Here is a 25,472-nt window from a genome sequence, read left to right as displayed (position 1 = left end):
ACTAGCCGTTGCAAAAAAGAAAAAGAAAAAAATAAAAAAATAAAATCGGGGGTGGGGCCCACCATTCGAGCCGTTAGTCCTGTTGGTGTAGTCACTGGCGACGACAGTGACGAATTGCTGGTGGTTGGGGTGAGACGGGTGGCGGCCGGTGGCGGAGTGGGTAACGGACCACTACGTCTGGCCTAATGGTGATCAACTTAACATACTATCAAAAGATATAAATTAAAAATTGCAGCGTTTAAACTACGCATATATGAAAGGAATAAGGTGCCTTTAAATATATATTATTTTTCTAAAAAATATGAAGGAATAAGAACAATATAATTTCGTGCATGACCATTAATCCTTCAATGTTATCACTTGAACTAGAATATCAATCACACCACCACTAATAAAGTGGCTTTTGATCAAGGTAAGTAAACAACAACCTGGTTTCATTGGTAACAAAGTATCATATCGAACGACAAATTTAAATTTAGGTGCTCAATTTAGTAACAATGGATGATCAATATCATAAGCATAAGGGAGAAAAAGGACTGTTCTCTCATGGTGGATACTATTCCGGACCAGATGTAGCATACCCTTACCCTGCTCCTGCTGGCTATCCTTCTCACGGTGGACATCCGCCACACGCGTATCCACCACCTGCCGGTTATCCTCCAATCGCTTATCCAGCTACATCCGCTCCGTATCCATGTAAGCTTTTTGTCACAAGTTTGTTATATTTGATTTACCATCTCAAGATTTCTATTATTATATTATCTTAGGGATACTAGCTTGCACTACTTAACCGGGTGTTTAATGACCGTTTTTTACCCTTTCTGTCTGGCCAGCCAATATATGTTGTTAATAAGGTTTGAACATGACACTTTTTGTTTATATATATCAGGACCTATCAATAATTATCGGGGTTGTTTTATTATATTAAATTAATATTCTGTGGTTCAAGCAAACAAATTCTGCTTAGAAAAATTGTCTCTTGTTCCCTAAAAAATCCAATATTATGTGCATCCTCCCCCATATTGATAATTTAGATCGAATTAAAGAAATGACTACAGTAGAAGATCATGCATATCCCAAGTGTTTTTAACATAGTGTCAAAGTGTATAAAGTGGATTTAATGGTTTCTTGATTAGTGGATAAATATATGTGAGCGAAATATGTTATAATTCTTATCATAACAAATAAAAAACTGGTTTAGGCCATGGAAGACACGGACACGGACACGGATTTGGAACATTTCTAGCTGGTGGTGCAGCAGCAGTGGCGGCAGGATATGGATCTCACCATTATGGGTACGGGTCACATGGGTACGGATACAACGGATATCACCATCATCATCACCATGGCAAGTTTAAGCACTATAAGTTCAAGCGTGCAAAGTTTGGCAAGCGTTATAAGCATGGAGGATATTTGGGAGACACAAAATGTGGAAATAATGTTTGTGTTACAAAACTATGGTATGTCACACATAATAAATAATATAACTCGTGTATCTCTAATCACTTGTTATTGTTGTTTATCTTATATAATATCATACGGTTTAAATAATCGATAGTTATCAAGATGAGTAACTACATTAATCCTCATCAATATCGCTACGTGCCCCAGATTAGATGATTCTCTATACAAAATATTGGGAATTATATACGGTTGTGTTGGGAAATTACGGTCTCACTAATTCCCACCACCCAGCCCAACAATAATAGTAAAGAAATAAGAACAATACACAACACAAGATTTAACGTGGAAACTCCAAAACAGGAGAAAAACAACCGGCCCCCAAAGAGAGAAAATACACTATATCACAAATTGTTACAATGATATAGACGACTCTCTTAAGCCAACTACACTCTCCAAAATATTTGACTAATACAACTCTCAAACAAGGGTAAGAAAGAAAGAAACAATCAAATACTTAAAGTGTATTGATTGGTGCAATTTGGAAGTGAGACTTAACACTCCTTTTATAACCAAGTCACCCCTTCCAAGTTCTTCCTCCCACCTATGTGGGATAACATCCATTTTACCAATATAGCTAGCAACCATATTCATCTTCTAACCAAAACTATAACCAACAAATCTTCACCTTTTGGATAGAAGGAGATAACCATGCTTCCACATTGCAAGGATAACCGACGTAGATGCTTCCTTGACGACAACTTCAAGATCCTCATCTTCATGCCGCTGATATTATCTCTAACCCAAGAAATAAAATTTGCATCTTCATCGAATATTGTCAAGACCCGACAATCATTGTCATAACAGACAATCATAACTCTTAACAGAATTATCATACTCCACCATAAAGAGTATAGCACTTAGAATATCGCATTCCAAGCATTTCACCTCGGCACATGTTGTATAACCAGCTGAACAGTTATGGTGCAACTTCATGTTTGGCTTTCCCTGGAAGTTTCATCAGCTACAACATCAGTTTCCACCACACGGCCTGCATCAACGCCAAACCAATGCCCATGTGTAATTGTGGAACCGCTAACGAACATCCCTTTCCACGGTGGCGCGGACACACCATGAGGATGACGTGACTTCAGAGGAATTCGTCACTCTCCGTAACAACGGAGACAATGTTAGCGTCTTTGGAGCCATTTGCCGGATTAGCTCCACCGGGACAATTAACCCTTACATGTCCAGTCTTCCCGCACTTCCAGCATGTCAGATTCTTTCTAGAGTTTCTCTTCTGCCTATCCGAACACAACACTATCGTATCTCCTGATGACGAGACCCCGTTACCTTCCAGTCTTTTCTCCTCGGATAGGAGCTTGCTAGTAACGTCTTCAAACTTCAGAGTTTTCTTCCCATACATCAAAATAGGTTTCATGTGTTCATAAGACGATGATAAAGATAATATCAACCTCAAAGCTTTATCTTCATCATCCGTTTTAACTCCAATAGCCTCCAGTTCTGAAACAATACCGTTAAGAATACTTAGATGATCTGAAATCTTTGAACCCCCATCCATACGCAGAGTATGAAATTGTTCTTTAAGACACAACCGATTTGAGATGCCCTTGCCCTGGTACAACTGCTCTAGTTTAACCCAAAGCTCCTTTGCCGTTGATAACCCGTGCACATTTGCAAGCACGTTCTTTGCAAGACACAAACGAATCGCACTTGCTGCCCTCAAATCCATATCATCCCATTCTTCTTCATCGAATTTACTGCTAGAATCACTGTCAGGAACAAGGGTGGGTTTACCCTTCAAAGCCTTGTGTAAACCGGACTGAATCAACACATCCTTGACTTGAACCTGCCATAAGCCAAAATTGATCATCCCATCAAATTTCTCTACATCAAATCTCATTGGACTGAACTTCGACATCGTATCCGTATCCTATAGACAACAACTTTCTCTGATTTTGCTCACGTTTCGAATAGCCAAAAGATGTAGCAGGTAGCCAGGACCCTTTAAATCGGAAATCCACAACTCGCCACTAACAAATCCAACTATTACTACGAATCAGAAAAATATTGTCTAACCAGATACCCTATACGATCAATAGAACTCGTTTCTGATGTGGACGATCCACTCCCGTGGCAACCACAGAGCATACTCCGACTCCTATAACCGAGACCCCCGTTAAACCTGACGCTCTGATACCAGTTGTTGGGAAATTACGGTCTCACTAATTCCCACCACCCAGCCCAACAATAATAGTAAAGAAATAAGAACAATACACAACACAAGATTTAACGTGGAAACTCCAAAACAGGAGAAAAACCACCGGCCCCCAAAGAGAGAAAATACACTATATCACAAATTGTTACAATGATATAGACGACTCTCTTAAGCCAACTACACTCTCCAAAATATTTGACTAATACAACTCTCAAACAAGGGTAAGAAAGAAAGAAATAATCAAATACTTAAAGTGTATTGATTGGTGCAATTTGGAAGTGAGACTTAACACTCCTTTTATAACCAAGTCACCCCTTCCAAGTTCTTCCTCCCACCTATGTGGGATAACATCCATTTTACCAATATAGCTAGCAACCATATTCATCTTCTAACCAAAACTATAACCAACAGGTTGTATGTATCACATCTAAAATGAGGAAAACAGTTTTGAGCAGGGAGTTAATTATTAATTCGGTAGACAAAAAGAAGGGAAAAAAAAAAAAAATGCAATTGGGGATTTTGGGTGCAAGCCTTTTTGTACATTCGTGCAATTGGGATTTTGGGTGTAGGCCTTTTTGTACCTGTCCAATGTTCTGCATTTTTGGGATCTTGGAGAGAAAAAAATGGGTTGGAAACAATTGGAAAATAGATTTGCGTTGAGTAATGATTCACGAAAATACAAGCTTCATTGGGAAACTTATGAAGTTGAACAGGAACTCAAATAAGTGAATACTATTATAAATTGAAATATATTTAGGAATAATAGGTGCAATGAGTGAAGTTCAAATAATTACTAATGTGACTCAAGAAATTGTCAATTTCTTAGATGCTCTAAGTCGTCAACAACAACAACAACCAAAAAAAAAAAAAAAAAAAAAAAAAATGAACTATCATCTATTTCAATTCTTTAACGGATTAGATATCATTTAAGTGCATTATGAAGTCATCTCTTACTGGTGAATCTACTTAAGTGTTGAGATTGCTTGTTCAATGCGGCAACAACAAAAATCTCAAAGAAAAATTATCTCCATCGTTAATTTGATTGCTCTGTACAACAAATCTAATCTAAAGGATACGTAATGTGGTTATAAGTGATATAATCCATAGAAGTGTTGCGAAAAAGTAGGATATCCAGTTTGACATTATAGGTATAAGCGTAGCAAAGCATACTAGTCAAGTGAAGAACAAATCTAGAAACTACACCAATACTAAGAAAATTTTTGCACATGTGCAAGGAAACAATGTCAACTTTATATCTTCACAATTTGAGTAGTTACCCAAAAGATTCCAACAATTGACTCATCATGAGGTGCAAGCTTAGCTTTTACATCTTATGATGAGCTTGATCATCATTTTGCAGTATATCTTCTAACACTCTTACTATAAGTGAGTGGATCCTAGACATTAGAGAAACTAATCATATGGCTCATGTATCTAGTGGTTTAATATAGCCTAAATCTCTATTTTTTTAAACCATATATTAAATTACCCAATGGAAATACATATGTGATTTCACATATTCGTAAAGTAAAGCCTGACAATCATTTGATATTGAAGAATGTTTTGGTTGTTCCATCTTTCAAAAGTTAACCTTTTATTAATTCATACGTAGAGTAAAGATAACACGTGCAATTTGAGATCTTCAAATAACTGATGCCATTGGTCGCACATGACTTCAATCCTAAATTTTGGCGCGCTTATGAGACTCTTGATGCACACACAAGGGTGCATAATCTAAGTATATACTGTGTGCACGATGGTATACATCATAGATTAGGCGCTGGCATGCCTTGAGTATAATTCACGATTTATATCAATCTTATTTACACATGTCGATATCGATATCGCCTTTAAAAAAAATCTTATTTAAGCAAAACATAACACATGTTTATTATTTTACGCGCATGATCTTAACAATTACCATGCATGGCAAACAAAGTCGTTCAAACGCGCATTAACACTTAGTCTGCATGTATTTTTTTAAGATAGTTAATGTGTATCAATAACGCAGCTTACAATCATCTCATATCAATAGAATACTTATAGTTGTAAAGCGCAGCGCTTTGCGCTAACAAAAATAATAATGGCACTTTAGAAAATCACAATGTAACAAGTTATATTTTCATTCATCAATAAGGCGCAAAACGCGAGAAAAAAAGGGGTTAGTAAATAAGAGTTAAGTAAGTGTAACACCCTTGGACGGAGCCTAACTGTAAGAATACCATTTTGCCTTTAAGTTTGTATATGTGTTATTATGTGCTTTTATAATAATAAAATGTTTATGATTATTTGACTATGTGGTTAAGATCGGGTTGTGACAAGGGTCACAGAACATGTTTGTATATTTAAATTGGACTCCGTTAGAGCTGTCTAATGATGTACGAAAGATGTTAGAGATAACTGATAAATACCCGTGTATTGTGGGGTATTGGTTTTAACCCCAATTAAGTGACTTGTACCTGCTCTTTCTTTTATTTTCTAGACTTCTCCTCAACTCATCTCGTTCTTCACTCCTTCTCCTACCAAACCTTAATTACTAAATCTTGTTCTTGAGCTCAAATTAGTCACATCAACTTGCTCCTTATCATCTACTGATTCTATTAAGGTAAGAATCAGGAGATTACGTGCTTAAATCTTTGTAAAAAAATGGGTTTTTGAGTTAGTTTGTTAAAAGTGTGATTTCGGATCAAAACCTTTGATTTTGATGTTGTTTTGATGTTAAAGTTGTGGGTTAATAGTCAAAACTATCTTGTAGTCAAGTTGTAGTTCGTTTTGAGGTCCAAAATCGAGCTCTAGATCAAGAATTGGTGATTTTAGCTTGAAACTCGTAGCTTTGTTTATCTTCTGCAGCACATGAACACAGTCGGTCGATTGTCTACCGATAGTCGATCTACAGACAAGACCCTCGACCGACTAAGTGGACCATCGACCGATGGTGTCTCTTAGTGACCATAGATCATAGACTTGACAATCGACCGATGGTGTACTGACAGTCGGCCGACTGTCTCTGACAGTCGACCGATGGTGTTTGGTAGTTGAAATTTTTTCTAAGTGTTGCTCTCTAGCCGTTATGCTGCCCGTGTGTCTAATTTTATTAAGAACACCTTAGCAGCTAGGATTGTGATTTTAGTATGATTTTTAAATTATGAATATCATACTTGTGTGCATGTAATACCATTCCGTTGAATGAAAATGTGGCTTTGTAAGGGGTCGATAGATGTAGATCCTTTTGTTAACAATTCAGTAGTATCATCAGTATTCTTGGAATAAAGTTACTTACTTGTGTTATCTTTGCTCAGGTGATAAAGACAGAGAGAAGGCTCAGGAAGATTAAGATTAGACCTCTGAGAACATTCTGTTGCTGGTATTCGGTAAGTGGGAGTAGTCGTTAATGCATAGTATAGAGTAGCTACTTATCCTTGTGCCATACTAGTTAGGATTGCCATGCTAAATTTTTGTTGGATACTAAATGCTAGCGTATGTGTTGATACGTGTTTGCTTTCTGCGTTATAACCCTAGTACGTCCCTATTGAGTTAGCGGTAGGTAGAGATAAACCAGGTTCAGGGTTTGGGTTCCTTATGGTAGAGGGGTATGTATAAGTTCGAACGACGCATTTGTTGCATATGGAGGACATATACGATTCATTATGGGAAGGAACTTTCGGTAAACCCAGTCTGATCAACTGTGGTTAATGGCTTGGCCAGGCCGTCGGAGTCTCGTGCGACAACAGTAGAGGTTTCTGTGTTTTAGATGTATGACATGATGTATCATGGTACTGTATACTATTGTTAATTGTTAGTGTCATTCACTTTCCTCCCTGTAGGTTGTTAGCTTATCAGATTGCATTTTTTGGGGAGTTGACGGGCGTGCTAGTGGTATGTTTGTCATGAAGTCAACTCTGATGTGGATTTTATGTTATCATGTAAATTATAAACAGTTTTAAGTGACAATCGGAGTTGTGTATTAATGTTACAACTTAACTGATTGTGTTTGTTTAATATTAATGTCTATTTATTCCGCTATGTATAAAATAATGGCCGGTGTCACAAGTTGGTATCAGAGCATAGGTTTGGCAGCATGCACATTGTGATTGAATGTCATGTTCCCAAACTCTATGATATCCATGTCAAACATAACACGCAAGATGATGGGCTAAGTGAATGTTAGGACATCACGTATGTTAGTCAGTAAGTACTAACCGATTATATACTAAGCTTTGGTGTGAGATGTTGTGGTAGTGCAGAAATGGCAGATAACGAGAACAATGCTATTGGCCCCATCATCCCTGGAACTTTCAGAGCCCTAGATGAAGATGGACATGTGTCATCAGAGGAAGAGATGCCTCTGGAGATTATTGATCTACAGAGTCAGTTACAATAAGCTCGAGTTCGTATAAAAGAACTTGAACAACATCAGGTGCAGTCAAACCTGAATACCACTGCGTTGAATCCAACAATTCCACCAACTCTCTACCCGCAATATGGAAGTTCCTCTCAAAAACAATTTCCACAAACTCAATATCAATATCCGCTACCAAATCAGATGTCATCCCAATACAACCAGCCATTCCCAAATCAAACGATGTACCCATTTCAAGTGTCAATGTTTCAACCTACAATGTTTGAAATCAATAAATAGCGCCCTGAGTTCATAGGTTATATAAATCCTACTGTGACATTTCAATGGCTCGGGGAAGTAGATCGTGCTTTGGAGGCTTATCTGTTTTAGCCTGAACAAAGGGTGTTGTATGCTAGTCGTATGCTTAAGGGTCAGGCTATGGAATGGTGGGATTCTATCACTTCTTACTTACCTAAGGAGCAATTCAACCAAATAACTTGGGAGCAATTTCATGCGAAGGTTTGTGAACAATATTGTTCAGAGTACGAGATGGGAAGGTTGAAAACAGAATTTTTGAATATGAAGATGACTGATGATATGACCATTGATGACATTTTTCGGGATTTCACCTCTAAGTTAAGATTTGTTCAGTAGTAGGTAACCAAATGAGAAAGACAAAGTTTAGCATTTTGTGAGGGTGATCAAGCTGGAATATCAAAACAGTAGCAAGGTTTTCTTCAACTCTGTCTCAAACTCATGAGATGGCGAAGGCTACAGAAGTTGATGTCAAGGCTGCAAGAAGTGCAAGGATAGGAACTAGTTCTTTTGGGGGGAAATCTGACAGTCAATCAAGTTATCAGTCTAGTCAACAGTCAAGCCGACAATCGGGTCAACGTTCTAAGAAATCAAGTGGACATAAACACAAGGGTAAATCAAGTATGAGCGGGTCAAGTTCAAATAAAAAAGATTGGTGTTTTGCCTGTAAATCAACTCATTATGGATCGTGTTCTCCGATGACAAGGAGATGTTTGAGATGTGGGGTTGTGGGTCATGAATTGAATGATTGTTCTTTAAAAGCTAATGTTTGTTGGAACTCTCACCAAGAGGGCCATAGATTAACTTGTTGTCCGTCCGTATCTAGAAGCAACTCCGGGTCGGGGTCAGGGACAAGGTCAACGTCGACGGGGGGATCTTTTGCTCTACTGTTGGGCAGAAAAGAAAGAACCCTCCTGTGGCGAAAGCAATGGCATTTCAGATGACTGTAGACGTTGCTACAGCTACTGATGATGTCATAACTGGTATGTTCTTGGTTAACTCCTTGCCATCTCGTGTATTGTTTGATTAAGGGGCGAACCACTCATTTATGTCCTTAGACTTCTATGATAAGTTGAAGTTTCCTGTTAGAATATTAGATGCGCCTTTGAGAATAGAAGTAGCTAATGGTGAATCGGTTCCATGCAAATCATATGTGTCTGTCTTGAGTTACCATCGAGATTGATGACCATCCTTTCCCTATAACCTATTTGGTGATGCCTATACCTAGCTTCGATTTAGTTGTAGGCATGAACTAGTTAAGTTCGAATAGGGCTAGTATCAAGTGCCCCAAAAGAATATTTTTTTCCCTTTGACCGATGGGTCTCGGGTTGTAGCTCGAGGGGAGCGCGATGGTTTTAACTTCCCTATGGTTTCCCTAATGAAAGCCAAGAAGGTAATATCAAAAGGATGCGATTTGTTTTTAGCCTACGTGATTGATGTTAAGAAGGAGAAGAAACAGGTGTTCGATATTCCAGTTGTGTTAGAAGTTCCAAAAGTATTTTCAGATGATTTACCAGGGTTACCTCCAGTCCATGAAGTAGAATATGAAATTGATTTGGTACCAGGTGCTACGCCAGTAGCAAAAGCTCCTTACAGATTAGCTCCGTCATAAATCCGAGAAATGATGTCTCAGATTCAAGAACTGTTGGATAAGGGGTTTATTCGACCAAGTTCTTCGCCATGGGGTGCTCCTGTTTTGTTTGTGAAAAATAAGGATAGGTCTCTTCGAATGTATATAGACTACCGTGATTTAAACAAGAGAACGATAGAGAATAAGTATCCATTGCCGAGAATATATTACTTATTCGATCAGTTACAGGGTGTGTCTTACTTTTCAAAGATTGACTTACGTTCAGGGTATCATCAGGTATGAATATTAGAGACCGACATACTGAAAACAGCATTTAGAACAAGATATGGGCACTATGAATTCCTGGTTATGACATTCAGGTTAACGAACGCGCCCGTAGTGTTTATGGATTTAATGAATAAAGTGTGTCGACAGTACCTCGATAAGTTTCTGATTGTTTTTCTAATGAAATTTTAATAAGTAATGTAGGATAACCCAGCCAAGATAGAGGGACGAAGCCAATAAGAAGGCTGGTAACTGAAATGTCCCGTTCTTATTGATTAAAAACGTTCCATATTAATTGATTTCGTTGCGAGGTTTTGACCTCTATATGAGACGTTTTTCAAAGACTGCATTCATTTTAAAACAAACCATAACCTTTATTTCATCAATAAAGGTTTAAAAAGCTTTACGTAGATTATCAAATAATGATAATCTAAAATATCCTGTTTACACACGACCATTACATAATGGTTTACAATACAAATATGTTACAACAAAATAAGTTTCTTGAATGCAGTTTTTACACAATATCATACAAGCATGGACTCCAAATCTCGTCCTTATTTAAGTATGCGACGGCGGAAGCTCTTAATAATCACATGAGAATAAACATGCTTAAAACATCAACAAAAATGTTGGTGAGTTATAGGTTTAACCTATATATATCAAATCATAATAATAGACCACAAGATTTCATATTTCAATACACATCCCATACATAGAGATAAAAATCATTCATATGGTAAACACCTGGTAACCGACATTAACAAGATGCATATATAAGAATATCCCCATCATTCCGGGACACCCTTCGCATAAGATATAAATTTCGAAGTACTAAAGCATCCGGTACTTTGGATGGGGTTTGTTAGGCCCAATAGATCTATCTTTAGGATTCGCGTCAATTAGGGTGTATGTTCCCTAATTCTTAGATTACCAGACTTAATAAAAAGGGGCATATTCGATTTCGATAATTCAACCATAGAATGTAGTTTCACGTACTTGTGTCTATTTTGTAAATCATTTATAAAACCTGCATGTATTCTCATCCCAAAAATATTAGATTTTAAAAGTGGGACTATAACTCACTTTCACAGATTTTTACTTTGCCAGGAAGTAAGACTTGGCCACTGGTTGATTCACGAACCTATAACAATATATACATATATATCAAAGTATGTTCAAAATATATTTACAACACTTTTAATATATTTTGATGTTTTAAGTTTATTAAGTCAGCTGTCCTCGTTAGTAACCTACAACTAGTTGTCCACAGTTAGATGTACAGAAATAAATCGATAAATATTATCTTGAATCAATCCACGACCCAGTGTATACGTATCTCAGTATTGATCAAAACTCAAACTATATATATTTTGGAATCAAACTCAACCCTGTATAGCTAACTCCAACATTCACATATAGAGTGTCTATGGTTGTTCCGAAATATATATAGATGTGTCGACATGATAGGTCGAAACATTGTATACGTGTCTATGGTATCTCAAGATTACATAATATACAATACAAGTTGATTAAGTTATGGTTGGAATAGATTTGTTACCAATTTTCACGTAGCTAAAATGAGAAAAATTATCCAATCTTGTTTTACCCATAACTTCTTCATTTTAAATCCGTTTTGAGTGAATCAAATTGCTATGGTTTCATATTGAACTCTATTTTATGAATCTAAACAGAAAAAGTATAGGTTTATAGTCGGAAAAATAAGTTACAAGTCATTTTTGTAAAGGTAGTCATTTCAGTCGAAAGAACGACGTCTAGATGACCATTTTAGAAAACATACTTCCACTTTGAGTTTAACCATAATTTTTGGATATAGTTTCATGTTCATAATAAAAATCATTTTCACAGAATAATAACTTTTAAATCAAAGTTTATCATAGTTTTTAATTAACTAACCTAAAACAGCCCGCGGTGTTACTACGACGGCGTAAATCCGGTTTTACGGTGTTTTTCGTGTTTCCAAGTTTTAAATCATTAAGTTAGCATATCATATAGATATAGAACATGTGTTTAGTTGATTTTAAAAGTCAAATTAGAAGGATTAACTTTTGTTTGCGAACAAGTTTAGAATTAACTAAACTATGTTCTAGTGATTACAAGTTTAAACCTTCGAATAAGATAGCTTTATATGTATGAATCGAATGATGTTATGAACATCATTACTACCTTAAGTTCCTTGGATAAACCTACTGGAAAAGAGAAAAATGGATCTAGCTTCAACGGATCCTTGGATGGCTCGAAGTTCTTGAAGCAGAATCATGACACGAAAACAAGTTCAAGTAAGATCATCACTTGAAATAAGATTGTTATAGTTATAGAAATTGAACCAAAGTTTGAATATGATTATTACCTTGTATTAGAATGATAACCTACTGTAAGAAACAAAGATTTCTTGAGGTTGGATGATCACCTTACAAGATTGGAAGTGAGCTAGCAAACTTGAAAGTATTCTTGATTTTATGTAACTAGAACTTGTAGAATTTATGAAGAACACTTAGAACTTGAAGATAGAACTTGAGAGAGATCAATTAGATGAAGAAAATTGAAGAATGAAAGTGTTTGTAGGTGTTTTTGGTCGTTGGTGTATGGATTAGATATAAAGGATATGTAATTTTGTTTTCATGTAAATAAGTCATGAATGATTACTCATATTTTTGTAATTTTATGAGATATTTCATGTAGTTTCCAAATAATAGTTCCCACATGTGTTAGGTGACTCACATGGGCTGCTAAGAGCTGATCATTGGAGTGTATATACCAATAGTACATACATCTAAAAGCTGTGTATTGTACGAGTACGAATACGGGTGCATACGAGTAGAATTGTTGATGAAACTGAACGAGGATGTAATTGTAAGCATTTTTGTTAAGTAGAAGTATTTTGATAAGTGTATTGAAGTCTTTAAAAAGTGTATAAATACATATTAAAACACTACATGTATATACATTTTAACTGAGTCGTTAAGTCATCGTTAGTCGTTACATATAAGTGTTGTTTTGAAACCTTTAGGTTAACGATCTTGTTAAATGTTGTTAACCCAATGTTTATAATATAAAATGAGATTTTAAATTATTATATTATCATGATATTATCATGTATGAATATCTCTTAATATGATATATATACATTAAATGTCTTTACAACGATAATCGTTACATATATGTCTCGTTTAAAAATCATTAAGTTAGTAGTCTTGTTTTTACATATGTAGTTCATTGTTAATATACTTAATGATATGTTTACTTATCATAGTATCATGTTAACTATATATATATATATATATCCATATATATGTCATCTTATAGTTTTTACAAGTTTTAACGTTCGTGAATCACCGGTCAACTTGGGTGGTCAATTGTCTATATGAAACATATTTCAACTAATCAAGTCTTTACAAGTTTGATTGCTTAACATGTTGGAAACATTTAATCATGTAAATATCAATCTCAATTAATATATATAAACATGGAAAAGTTCGGGTCACTACAGTACCTACCCGTTAAATAAATTTCGTCCCGAAATTTTTAGCTGTTGAAGGTGTTGACGAATCTTCTGGAAATAGATGCGGGTATTTCTTCTTCATCTAATCTTCATGCTCCCAGGTGAACTCGGGTCCTCTACGAGCATTCCATTGAACCTTAACAATTGGTATCTTGTTTTACTTAAGTCTTTTAACCTCACGATCCATTATTTCGACGGGTTCTTCGATGAATTGGAGTTTTTCGTTGATTTGGATTTCATCTAACGGAATAGTGAGATCTTCTTTAGCAAAACATTTCTTCAAATCCGAGACGTGGAAAGTGTTATGTACAGCCGCGAGTTGTTGAGGTAACTCAAGTCGGTAAGCTACTGGTCCGACACGATCAATAATCTTGAATGGTCCAATATACCTTGGATTTAATTTCCCTCGTTTACCAAATCGAACAACACCTTTCCAAGGTGCAACTTTAAGCATGACCATCTCTCCAATTTCAAATTCTATATCTTTTCTTTTAATGTCAGCGTAGCTCTTTTGTCGACTTTGGGCGGTTTTCAACCGTTGTTGAATTTGGATGATCTTCTCGGTAGTTTCTTGTATAATCTCTGGACCCGTAATCTGTCTATCCCCCACTTCACTCCAACAAATCGGAGACCTGCACTTTCTACCATAAAGTGCTTCAAACGGCGCCATCTCAATGCTTGAATGGTAGCTGTTGTTGTAGGAAAATTCTGCTAAGGGTAGATGTCGATCCCAACTGTTTCCGAAATCAATAACACATGCTCGTAGCATGTCTTCAAGCGTTTGTATTGTCCTTTCGCTCTGCCCATCAGTTTGTGGATGATAGGCAGTACTCATGTCTAGAAGAGTTCCTAATGCTTGCTGTAATGTCTGCCAGAATCTTGAAATAAATCTGCCATCCCTATCAGAGATAATAGAGATTGGTATTCCATGTCTGGAGACGACTTCCTTCAAATACAGTCGTGCTAACTTCTCCATCTTGTCATCTTCTCTTATTGGCAGGAAGTGTGCTGATTTGGTGAGACGATCAACTATTACCCAAATAGTATCAAAACCACTTGCAGTCCTTGGAAATTTAGTGATGAAATCCATGGTAATGTTTTCCCATTTCCATTCTGGGATTTCGGGTTGTTGAAGTAGACCTGATGGTTTCTGATGCTCAGCTTTGACCTTAGAACACGTCAAACATTCTTCTACGTATTTAGCAACATCGGCTTTCATACCCGGCCACCAAAAATGTTTCTTGAGATCCTTGTACATCTTCCCCGTTCCAGGATGTATTGAGTATCTGGTTTTATGAGCTTCTCTAAGTACCATTTCTCTCATATCTCCAAATTTTGGTACCCAAATCCTTTCAGCCCTATACCGGGTTCCGTCTTCCCGAATATTAAGATGCTTCCCCGATCCTTTGAATATTTCATCCTTTAAATTTCCCTCTTTTAAAACTCCTTGTTGCGCCTCCTTTATTTGAGTAGTAAGGTTATTATGAATCATTATATTCATAGATTTTACTCGAATGGGTTCTCTGTCCTTCCTGCTCAAGGCATCGGCTACCACATTTGCCTTCCCCGGGTGGTAACGAATCTCAAAGTCGTAATCATTCAACAATTCAATCCACCTACGATGCCTCATATTCAGTTGTTTCTGATTAAATATGTGTTGGAGACTTTTATGGTCGGTATATATAATACTTTTGACCCCATATAAGTAGTGCCTCCAAGTCTTTAATGCAAAAACAACCGCGCCTAATTCCAAATCATGCGTCGTATAAGTTTGTTCGTGAATCTTCAATTGTCTAGACGCATAAGCAATCACCTTCGTTCGTTGCATTAATACACAATCGAGACCTTGCTTTGAGGCGTCACAATAAATCAAAAAATCATCATTCCCTTCAGGCAATGACAATATAGGTGTCGTAGTTAGCTTTTTCTTCAATAACTGAAACGCTTTCTCTTGTTCATCATTCCATTCAAATTTCTTCCCTTTATGCGTTAATGCAGTCAAGGGTTTTGCTATTATGGAAAAGTCTTGGATGAACCTTCTGTAGTGACCAGCTAGTCCTAAAAACTGGCGTATGTGTTTTGAAGTTTTTGGGGTTTCCCACTTTTCAACAGTTTCTATCTTTGCCGGATCCACCTTAATACCTTCTTTGTTCACTATATGACCGAGGAATTGAACTTCTTCCAACCAAAATGCACACTTTGAAAACTTAGCGTACAATTCTTCCTTCCTCAATACTTCTAACACCTTTCTCAAATGTTCACCGTGTTTTTGGTCATTCTTTGAGTAAATAAGTATGTCATCAATGAAAACAATGACAAACTTGTTAAGGTATGGTCCACACACTCGGTTCATAAGGTCCATGAACACAGCTGGTGCATTAGTTAAACCAAATGGCATGACCATAAACTCGTAATGACCGTAACGTGTTCTGAAAGCAGTCTTTGGAATATCATCTTCTTTCACCCGCATTTGATGATACCCGAAACGTAAGTCAATCTTTGAATAAACAGACGAGCCTTGTAGTTGATCAAATAAGTCGTCGATTCTCGGTAGTGGGTAGCGGTTCTTGATGGTAAGTTTGTTCAACTCTCGGTAGTCGATACACAACCTGAATGTACCATCTTTCTTCTTGACAAACAAAACAGGAGCTCCCCACGGTGATGTGCTTGGTCGAATGAAACCACGCTCTAAAAGTTCTTGTAATTAGCTTTGCAGTTCTTTCATCTCACTGGGTGCAAGTCTGTAAGGAGCACGAGCTATTGGTGCAGCTCCTGGTACAAGATCTATTTGAAATTCAACGGATCGATGTGGGGGTAATCCCGGTAATTCTTTCGGAAATACATCGGGAAATTCTTTTGCAATGGGAACATCATTGATGCTCTTTTCTTCAGTTTGTACTTTCTCTACGTGTGCTAGAACAGCATAGCAACCTTTTCTTTTTAGTTTTTGTGCCTTCAAATTACTAATAAGATGTAGCTTCGTGTTGCCCTTTTCTCCGTACACCATTAAGGGTTTTCCTTTTTCTCGTATAATGCGAATTGCATTTTTGTAACACACGATCTCTGCTTTCACTTCTTTTAACCAGTCCATACCGATTATCACATCAAAACTCCCTAACTCTACTGGTATCAAATCAATCTTAAATGTTTCGCTAACCAGTTTAATTTCTCGATTTCGACATATATTATCTGCTGAAATTAATTTACCATTTGCTAATTCGAGTAAAAATTTACTATCCAAAGGCGTCAATGGACAACTTAATTTAGCACAAAAATCTCTACTCATATAGCTTCTATCCGCACCCGAATCAAATAAAACGTAAGCAGATTTATTGTCAATAAGAAACGTACCCGTAACAAGCTCTGGGTCTTCTTGTGCCTCTACCGCATTAATATTGAAAACTCTTCCGCGGCCTTGTCCATTCGTGTTCTCCTGGTTCGGGCAATTTCTAATAATGTGACCCGGTTTTCCACATTTATAACAAACTACATTGGCATAACTTGCTCCGAAACTACTTGCTCCGCCATTACTCGTTCCGACACCATTTGTTCCTTTCGTTCTATTAACCCCTGGTCCGTAGACCTCACATTTCGCCGCGCTATGACCATTTCTTTTACACTTGTTGCAAAATTTGATGCAGAATCCCGAGTGATACTTTTCACACCTTTGGCATAGCTGCTTCTGATTGTTGTTGTTGTTGCGGTTATTATTGTTGTTGGGATGATTATTGTAGTTACTGTTGTTGTTGTTGTTGTTGTTGTTGTTGTTGTTGTTGTTGTTGTTGTTGTTGTTGTTGTTGTTGTTGTTGTTGTTGTTGTTGTTGTTGTTGGGCCATTTGGTGTAGTTGCGATTGATGTTGCGATTGTTGGGATAATTGTTGCGATTATTGTTGTAATTGCTGTTGTTGTTGTATTGGTGATTCTTATCACCGTTTTCCTCCCATTTTCTTTTGACTTGCTTCACATTGGCCTCTTCAGCAGTCTGTTCTTTAATTCTTTCTTCAATCTGGTTCACTAGTTTGTGAGCCATTCTACATGCCTGTTGTATGGAGGCGGGCTCGTGTAAACTTATATCTTCTTGGATTCTTTCCGGTAATACTTTCACAAATGCGTCGATCTTCTCTTCCTCATCTTCGAATGCTCCCGGACACAATAGGCACAATTCTGTGAATCGTCTTTCGTACGTGGTAATATCAAATCCTTGGGTTCGTAACCCTCTAAGTTCTGTCTTGAGCTTATTGACCTTGGTTCTGGGACGGTACTTCTCGTTCATCAAGTGCTTGAATGCTGACCACGGTAGTGCGTACGCATCGTCTTGTCCCACTTGCTCTAGATAGGTATTCCACCATGTTAACGCAGAACCTGTGAAGGTATGCGTAGCGTACTTCACTTTGTCCTCTTCAGTACACTTACTTATGGCAAACACCGATTCGACCTTCTCGGTCCACCGTTTCAATCCGATCGGTCCTTCGGTTCCATCAAATTCCAAAGGTTTGCAGGCAGTGAATTCTTTGTAGGTGCATCCTACACGATTTCCTGTACTGCTAGATCCAAGGTTATTGTTGGTATGTAGCGCAGCCTGTACTGCGGCTATGTTTGAAGCTAGAAAAGTACGGAATTCCTCTTCATTCATATTCACGGTATGTCGAGTAGTCGGTGCCATTTCCTTCAAAATAGTCAAATGGAACAAGTTAATCATACAGAATATTAAGAGTAGTTAATAGTATTTCGTAGCATAATATGAACTCATTTATAAAAGCTTTTTCTTCATATTAGCGTTTTATAAGTTTAAATTCGGGTAGTACCTACCCGTTAAGTTCATACTTAGTAGCTAATATACAATTCAACTACTACAATTCTATATGAAAAACTGATTATAATAATATTTCGCGTTCAAACTTTTACACAATATTTTACAAACTTACAATACCGCTTATTTTACATATAGCATGAAATATAGCACACAATAAATTTGATACAAGATGGTTGTGAAGATAATTCTAGCTAGTACACAAGTCGTTCAGCAAAGGCAATAAAGACACGTAATTCATACGTCCAGAAACAAGTCATGCATTCTGGTTTTACTAGGATTACTTCCCATCCTTGGTCTTGTGGAACATAACTGTTATGGCCGTTGATAAGACAGCATGTTGTAACATCGTCAAAGGGACGAGGGTTACGTAATGTCCAACAGTCCCGTAACAATCTAAAAACCTCATTTCTTACCCCAATTACCGACTCCGTCACTTGTGGGAACGTTTTGTTTAATAGTTGTAGCCCGATGTTCTTGTTCTCACTTTGGTGAGAAGCGAACATTACTAATCCGTAAGCATAACATGCTTCTTTATGTTGCATGTTAGCCGCTTTTTCTAAATCACGAAGTCCAATATTCGGATATATTGAGTCAAAATAATTTCTTAACCCATTGCGTAAAATAGCATTTGGGTTGCCCGCAATATATGCGTCAAAGTAAACACATCGTAACTTATGGATTTCCCAATGTGATATCCCCCATCTTTCGAACGAAAGCCTTTTATAAACCAAGGCATTCTTGGAACGTTCTTCGAATGTCTTACAAACTGATCTCGCCTTAAATAGTTGTGCTGAAGAATTCTGATCGACTGTAGACAAGATTTCATCAATCATGTCTCCGGGTAGGTCTCTTAAAATATTGGGTTGTCTATCCATTTTGTGTTTTTATACTGTAAAATAGACAAGAGTTAGATTCATAAAAAAAAATACTTATTAATACAAGCAATTTTTTACATATATCATAAAGCATAAGCACACTATATTACATATACTACACCACACGAATACAACTATCTTATTCCGACTCGCTTGTTTCTTCTTCTTCGGTTTTGGTTCGTTTTGCCAAGTTTCTAGGGATATATGATGTTCTCCTAATACGAGCTGTCGTTTTCCACATTGGTTTAGAAAAACCTGGTGGTTTAGAGGTTCCCGGGTCATTGTTACAACTTAAGGACTTCGGGGGTTGACGATACATATAAAGTTCATCGGGGTTGGAATTAGATTTCTCTATTTTTATGCCCTTTCCCTTATTATTTTCTTTTGCCTTTTTAAATTCAGTTGGGGTAATTTCTATAACATTATCGGAATTCTTGTGGGAATCCGATTCATCGGAGAATTGGTAATCCTCCCAATATTTTGCTTCCTTGGCGGAAACACCATTGACCATAATTAACCTTGGTCGATTGGTTGAGGATTTTCTTTTACTTAACCGTTTTATTATTTCCCCCACCGGTTCTATTTCTTCATCCGGTTCCGATTCTTCTTCCGGTTCCGATTCTTCTTCCGGTTCCGACTCTTCTTCCGGTTCCTCTTCGGGAACTTGTGAATCAGTCCACGAATCATTCCAATTTACATTTGACTCTTCATTATTATTAGGTGAGTCAATGGGACTTGTTCTAGAGGTAGACATCTATCACATAATATCAAACGCGTTAAGAGATTAATATATCACATAATATTCACATGTTAAAAATATATAGTTTCCAACAAAATTTGTTAAGCAATCATTTTTCAAGTAAACACGGTAGAAGTCCAGACTCAGTAATGCATCCTAACAAACTCGATAAGACACACTAATGCAAAATTTTGGTTCTCTAAGACCAATGCTCGGATACCAACTGAAATGTCCCGTTCTTATTGATTAAAAACGTTCCATATTAATTGATTTCGGTGCGAGGTTTTGACCTCTATATGAGACGTTTTTCAAAGACTGCATTCATTTTAAAACAAACCATAACCTTTATTTCATCAATAAAGGTTTAAAAAGCTTTACGTAGATTATCAAATAATGATAATCTAAAATATCCTGTTTACACACGACCATTACATAATGGTTTACAATACAAATATGTTACAACAAAATAAGTTTCTTGAATGCAGTTTTTACACAATATCATACAAGCATGGACTCCAAATCTCGTCCTTATTTAAGTATGCGACAGCGGAAGCTCTTAATAATCACCTGAGAATAAACATGCTTAAAACGTCAATAAAAATGTTGGTGAGTTATAGGTTTAACCTATATATATCAAATCATAATAATAGACCACAAGATTTCATATTTCAATACACATCCCATACATAGAGATAAAAATCATTCATATGGTGAACACCTGGTAACCGACATTAACAAGATGCATATATAAGAATATCCCCATCATTCCGGGACACCCTTCGGATATGATATAAATTTCGAAGTACTAAAGCATCCGGTACTTTGGATGGGGTTTGTTAGGCCCAATAGATTTAACTTTAGGATTCGCGTCAATTAGGGTGTCTGTTCCCTAATTCTTAGATTACCAGACTTAATAAAAAGGGGCATATTCGATTTCGATAATTCAACCATAGAATGTAGTTTCACGTACTTGAGTCTATTTTGTAAATCATTTATAAAACCTGCATGTATTCTCATCCCAAAAATATTAGATTTTAAAAGTGGGACTATAACTCACTTTCACAGATTTTTACTTCGTCGGGAAGTAAGACTTGGCCACTGGTTGATTCACGAACCTATAACAATATATACATATATATCAAAGTATGTTCAAAATATATTTACAGCACTTTTAATATATTTTGATGTTTTAAGTTTATTAAGTCAGCTGTCCTCGTTAGTAACCTACAACTAGTTGTCCACAGTTAGATGTACAGAAATAAATCTATAAATATTATCTTGAATCAATCCACGACCCAGTGTATACGTATCTCAGTATTGATCACAACTCAAACTATATATATTTTGGAATCAACCTCAACCCTGTATAGCTAACTCCAACATTCACATATAGAGTGTCTATGGTTGTTCCGAAATATATATAGATGTGTCGACATGATAGGTCGAAACATTGTATACGTGTCTATGGTATCTCAAGATTACATAATATACAGTACAAGTTGATTAAGTTATGGTTGGAATAGATTTGTTACCAATTTTCACGTAGCTAAAATGAGAAAAATTATCCAATCTTGTTTTACCCATAACTTCTTCATTTTAAATCCGTTTTGAGTGAATCAAATTGCTATGGTTTCATATTGAACTCTATTTTATGAATCTAAACAGAAATGTATAGGTTTATTGTCGGAAAAATAAGTTACAAGTCATTTTTGTAAAGGTAGTCATTTCAGTCGAAAGAACGACGTCTAGATGACCATTTTAGAAAACATACTTCCACTTTGAGTTTAACCATAATTTTTGGATATAGTTTCATGTTCATAATAAAAACCATTTTCTCAGAATAACAACTTTTAAATCAAAGTTTATCATAGTTTTTAATTAACTAACCCAAAACAGTTCGCGGTGTTACTACGGCGGCGTAAATCCGGTTTTACGGTGTTTTCGTGTTTCCAGGTTTTAAATCATTAAGTTAGCATATCATATAGATATAGAATATGTGTTTATTTGATTTTAAAAGTCAAATTAGAAGGATTAACTTTTGTTTGCGAACAAGTTTAGAATTAACTAAACTATGTTCTAGTGATTACAAGTTTAAACCTTCGAATAAGATAGCTTTATATGTATGAATCGAATGATGTTATGAACATCATTACTACCTTAAGTTCCTTGGATAAACCTACTGGAAAAGAGAAAAATGGATCTAGCTTCAACGGATCCTTGGATGGCTCGAAGTTCTTGAAGCAGAATCATGACACGAAAACAAGTTCAAGTAAGATCATCACTTGAAATAAGATTGTTATAGTTATAGAAATTGAACCAAAGTTTGAATATGATTATTACCTTGTATTAGAATAATAACCTACTGTACGAAACAAAGATTTCTTGAGGTTGGATGATCACCTTACAAGATTGGAAGTGAGCTAGCAAACTTGAAAGTATTCTTGATTTTATGTAACTAGAACTTGTAGAATTTATGAAGAACACTTAGAACTTGAAGATAGAACTTGAGAGAGATCAATTAGATGAAGAAAATTGAAGAATGAAAGTATTTTTAGGTGTTTTTGGTCGTTGGTGTATGGATTAGATATAAAGGATATGTAATTTTGTTTTCATGTAAATAAGTCATGAATGATTACTCATATTTTTGTAATTTTATGAGATATTTCATGCTAGTTGCCAAATTATGGTTCCCATATGTGTTAGGTGACTCAAATGGGCTGCTAAGAGCTGATCATTGGAGTGTATATACCAATAGTACATACATCTAAAAGCTGTGTATTGTACGAGTACGAATACGGGTGCATACGAGTAGAATTGTTGATGAAACTGAACGAGGATGTAATTGTAAGCATTTTTGTTAAGTAGAAGTATTTTGATAAGTGTATTGAAGTCTTTCAAAAGTGTATAAATACATATTAAAACACTACATGTATATACATTTTAACTGAGTCGTTAAGTCATCGTTAGTCGTTACATGTAAGTGTTGTTTTGAAACCTTTAGGTTAACGATCTTGTTAAATATTGTTAACCCAATGTTTATAATATCAAATGAGATTTTAAATTATTATATTATCATGATATTATCATGTTTGAATATCTCTTAATATGATATATATACATTAAATGTCTTTACAACGATAATCGTTACATATATGTCTCGTTTAAAAATCATTAAGTTAGTAGTCTTGTTTTTACATATGTAGTTCATTGTTAATATACTTAATGATATGTTTACTTATCATAGTATCATGTTAACTATATATATATATCCATATATATGTCATCATATAGTTTTTACAAGTTTTAACGTTCGTGAATCACCGGTCAACTTGGGTGGTCAATTGTCTATATGAAACATATTTCAATTAATCAAGTCTTAACAAGTTTGATTGCTTAACATGTTGGAAACATTTAATCATGTAAATATCAATCTTAATTAATATATATAAACATGGAAAAGTTCGGGTCACTACAGTAACATCAGCTTTAGCATGGCTAACTGGGGTGCTGGTGCTTTTTCTGTACAGAATGTGGATCTTAATGCTTCTTTAGTATAACCATCGAAGGCTATTGAAGTTACTAATTCCTGGCAATTGGGAAGCATTGCGAACAAAGAAATAGTCCTTTCCTAGACCATTTCCCGTTCAGGTGTGTCTAATTTTATTAAGAACACTTTAGCAACTAGGATTGTGATTTTATTATGATTTTTATGTTATGAATATCATACTTGTGTGTGTGTAATACCATTCCATTGAATGAAAATTTGGCTTTGTAAGGGGTCGATAGATGTAGACCGTTTTGTTAACAATTCAGTAGTATCATCACTATTGTTGGAATAAAGTTACTGACTTGTGTTATCTTTGCTTAGGTGATAAAGACAGAGAGAAGGCTTAGAAAGATTAGACCTCCGAGAACCTTCTGTTGCTGGTATTCGGTGAGTGGGACATGTCGTTAATGCATAGTATAGATTAGCTAGTTATCCTTGTGGTATGCTAGTTTGGATTGCCTTTATACTTTTGTTGTTGGATACTGAATGCTAACGTATGTGTTGATATGTGCTTGTTTTCTGTGTTATAACCCTAACACATCCCTATCGAGTTAGCGGTAGATAGATATCAACCAGATTCAAGGGTTTGGTTTCTTATGGTAGATGGGTCTGTATAAGTATGAATGATGCATCTGTTGCGTATAGAGGACTTATACGATTTGTTATGGGAAGGAACTTCCGGTAAACCCGATCTAATCAACTGTGGTTAATGGCTTGGCCAGGTCGCCGGAGTCTCTAGCGACAACACTAGTGGTTTGTGTGATTTAGATGTATGACATGATGCATGAAGGTATTGTATACTATTGTTAATTGTTAGTGCCATTCACTTAACTTCGTGCTAATCCGTCCATCTCCTCCCTGCAGGTTGTTAGCTTATCAGATTGCATATTTTGGGGAGTTGACGAGCGTGCTGGTGTTATGTTTGTCATGAAGTCAACTCTGATGTGAATTTATGTTATTAAATTATAAACAGTTTTAAGTGACACTCAGAGTTATGTATTAATGTTATTGTAACATCCTGTTACTGGGCCTAGTTGAAATGACCCATTTGACCTATGGTGTGTTTGTATTTTATTATAATAATTATATGTTTATAATTATTTAGTTGTTTAGTTGAGACCAGTTTGTGACAAGGGTCACAGAACAGGTTCGTTTGTTTAATTCGGACTCCGTTAGGGTAGTCAAATTAAGTACGAAAGATATCAGATAACTGGTAAATACCCGCGTGTGATGGGGTATTGTGTTTAACATAAATATATAAGCTTGTGATGTAGTGACCCGAACTTTTCCATGTTTATATATATATTAAATGAAATTGTTATTTACATGATTAAGTGTTTCCAACATGTTAAGCAATCAAACTTGTTAAGACTTGATTAATTGAAATAGGTTTCATATAGACAATTGACCACCCAAGTTGACCGGTGATTCACGAAAGTTAAAACTTGTAAAAACTATACGATGACATATATATGGTTATATATATAGTTAACATGATTTTATTATAAGTATGTATCTCATTAGGTATTTTAACAATGAGTTATATACATAAAAATGAGACTATTAAATTAAGAAACTCGAAAACGATATATATAACGATTATCGTTATAACAACGTCTTACTAGGTACATATGAATCATATTAAGATATTGATACACTTGGTTAATTATGTTAAATGATAAGTAAATATATTATTAAGTGTATTAACAATGAAATACATATGTAAAAATAAGACTACTAACTTAATGATTTCGAAACGAGACATATATGTAACGATTATCGTTGTAACGACATTTAACTGTATATATATATCATACTAAGATATA

General features: G+C 35.8%; 1 protein-coding gene across 2 annotated transcripts; it reads left to right on the top strand.

The window, feature by feature from the left end:
- The first annotated feature begins 335 nt into the window (after window positions 1-335).
- LOC139872151 (uncharacterized) lies at window positions 336-24,557 on the top strand. 2 transcript variants are annotated; one of them, XM_071859984.1, is made up of 4 exons: window positions 336-696; window positions 1,202-1,460; window positions 6,940-7,011; window positions 24,511-24,557. In XM_071859984.1, exons 1-3 carry the CDS (start codon window positions 498-500, stop codon window positions 6,941-6,943), a joined length of 462 nt encoding a protein of 153 aa, XP_071716085.1. In that variant the 5' UTR covers window positions 336-497; the 3' UTR covers window positions 6,944-7,011; window positions 24,511-24,557. The 2 variants fall into 2 exon arrangements, with proteins under 2 accessions (XP_071716085.1, XP_071716077.1); XM_071859976.1 differs by lacking the exons at window positions 6,940-7,011; window positions 24,511-24,557 and having other exon boundaries at window positions 1,202-1,536.
- Window positions 24,558-25,472: the final 915 nt, after the last annotated feature.

Source organism: Rutidosis leptorrhynchoides, chromosome 1, assembly GCF_046630445.1.
Source record: "Rutidosis leptorrhynchoides isolate AG116_Rl617_1_P2 chromosome 1, CSIRO_AGI_Rlap_v1, whole genome shotgun sequence".
Lineage (NCBI taxonomy): Eukaryota > Viridiplantae > Streptophyta > Magnoliopsida > Asterales > Asteraceae > Rutidosis > Rutidosis leptorrhynchoides.
Note: the sequence above shows the minus strand (reverse complement) of the source record. Positions and strands in the feature narration are given on the sequence as shown.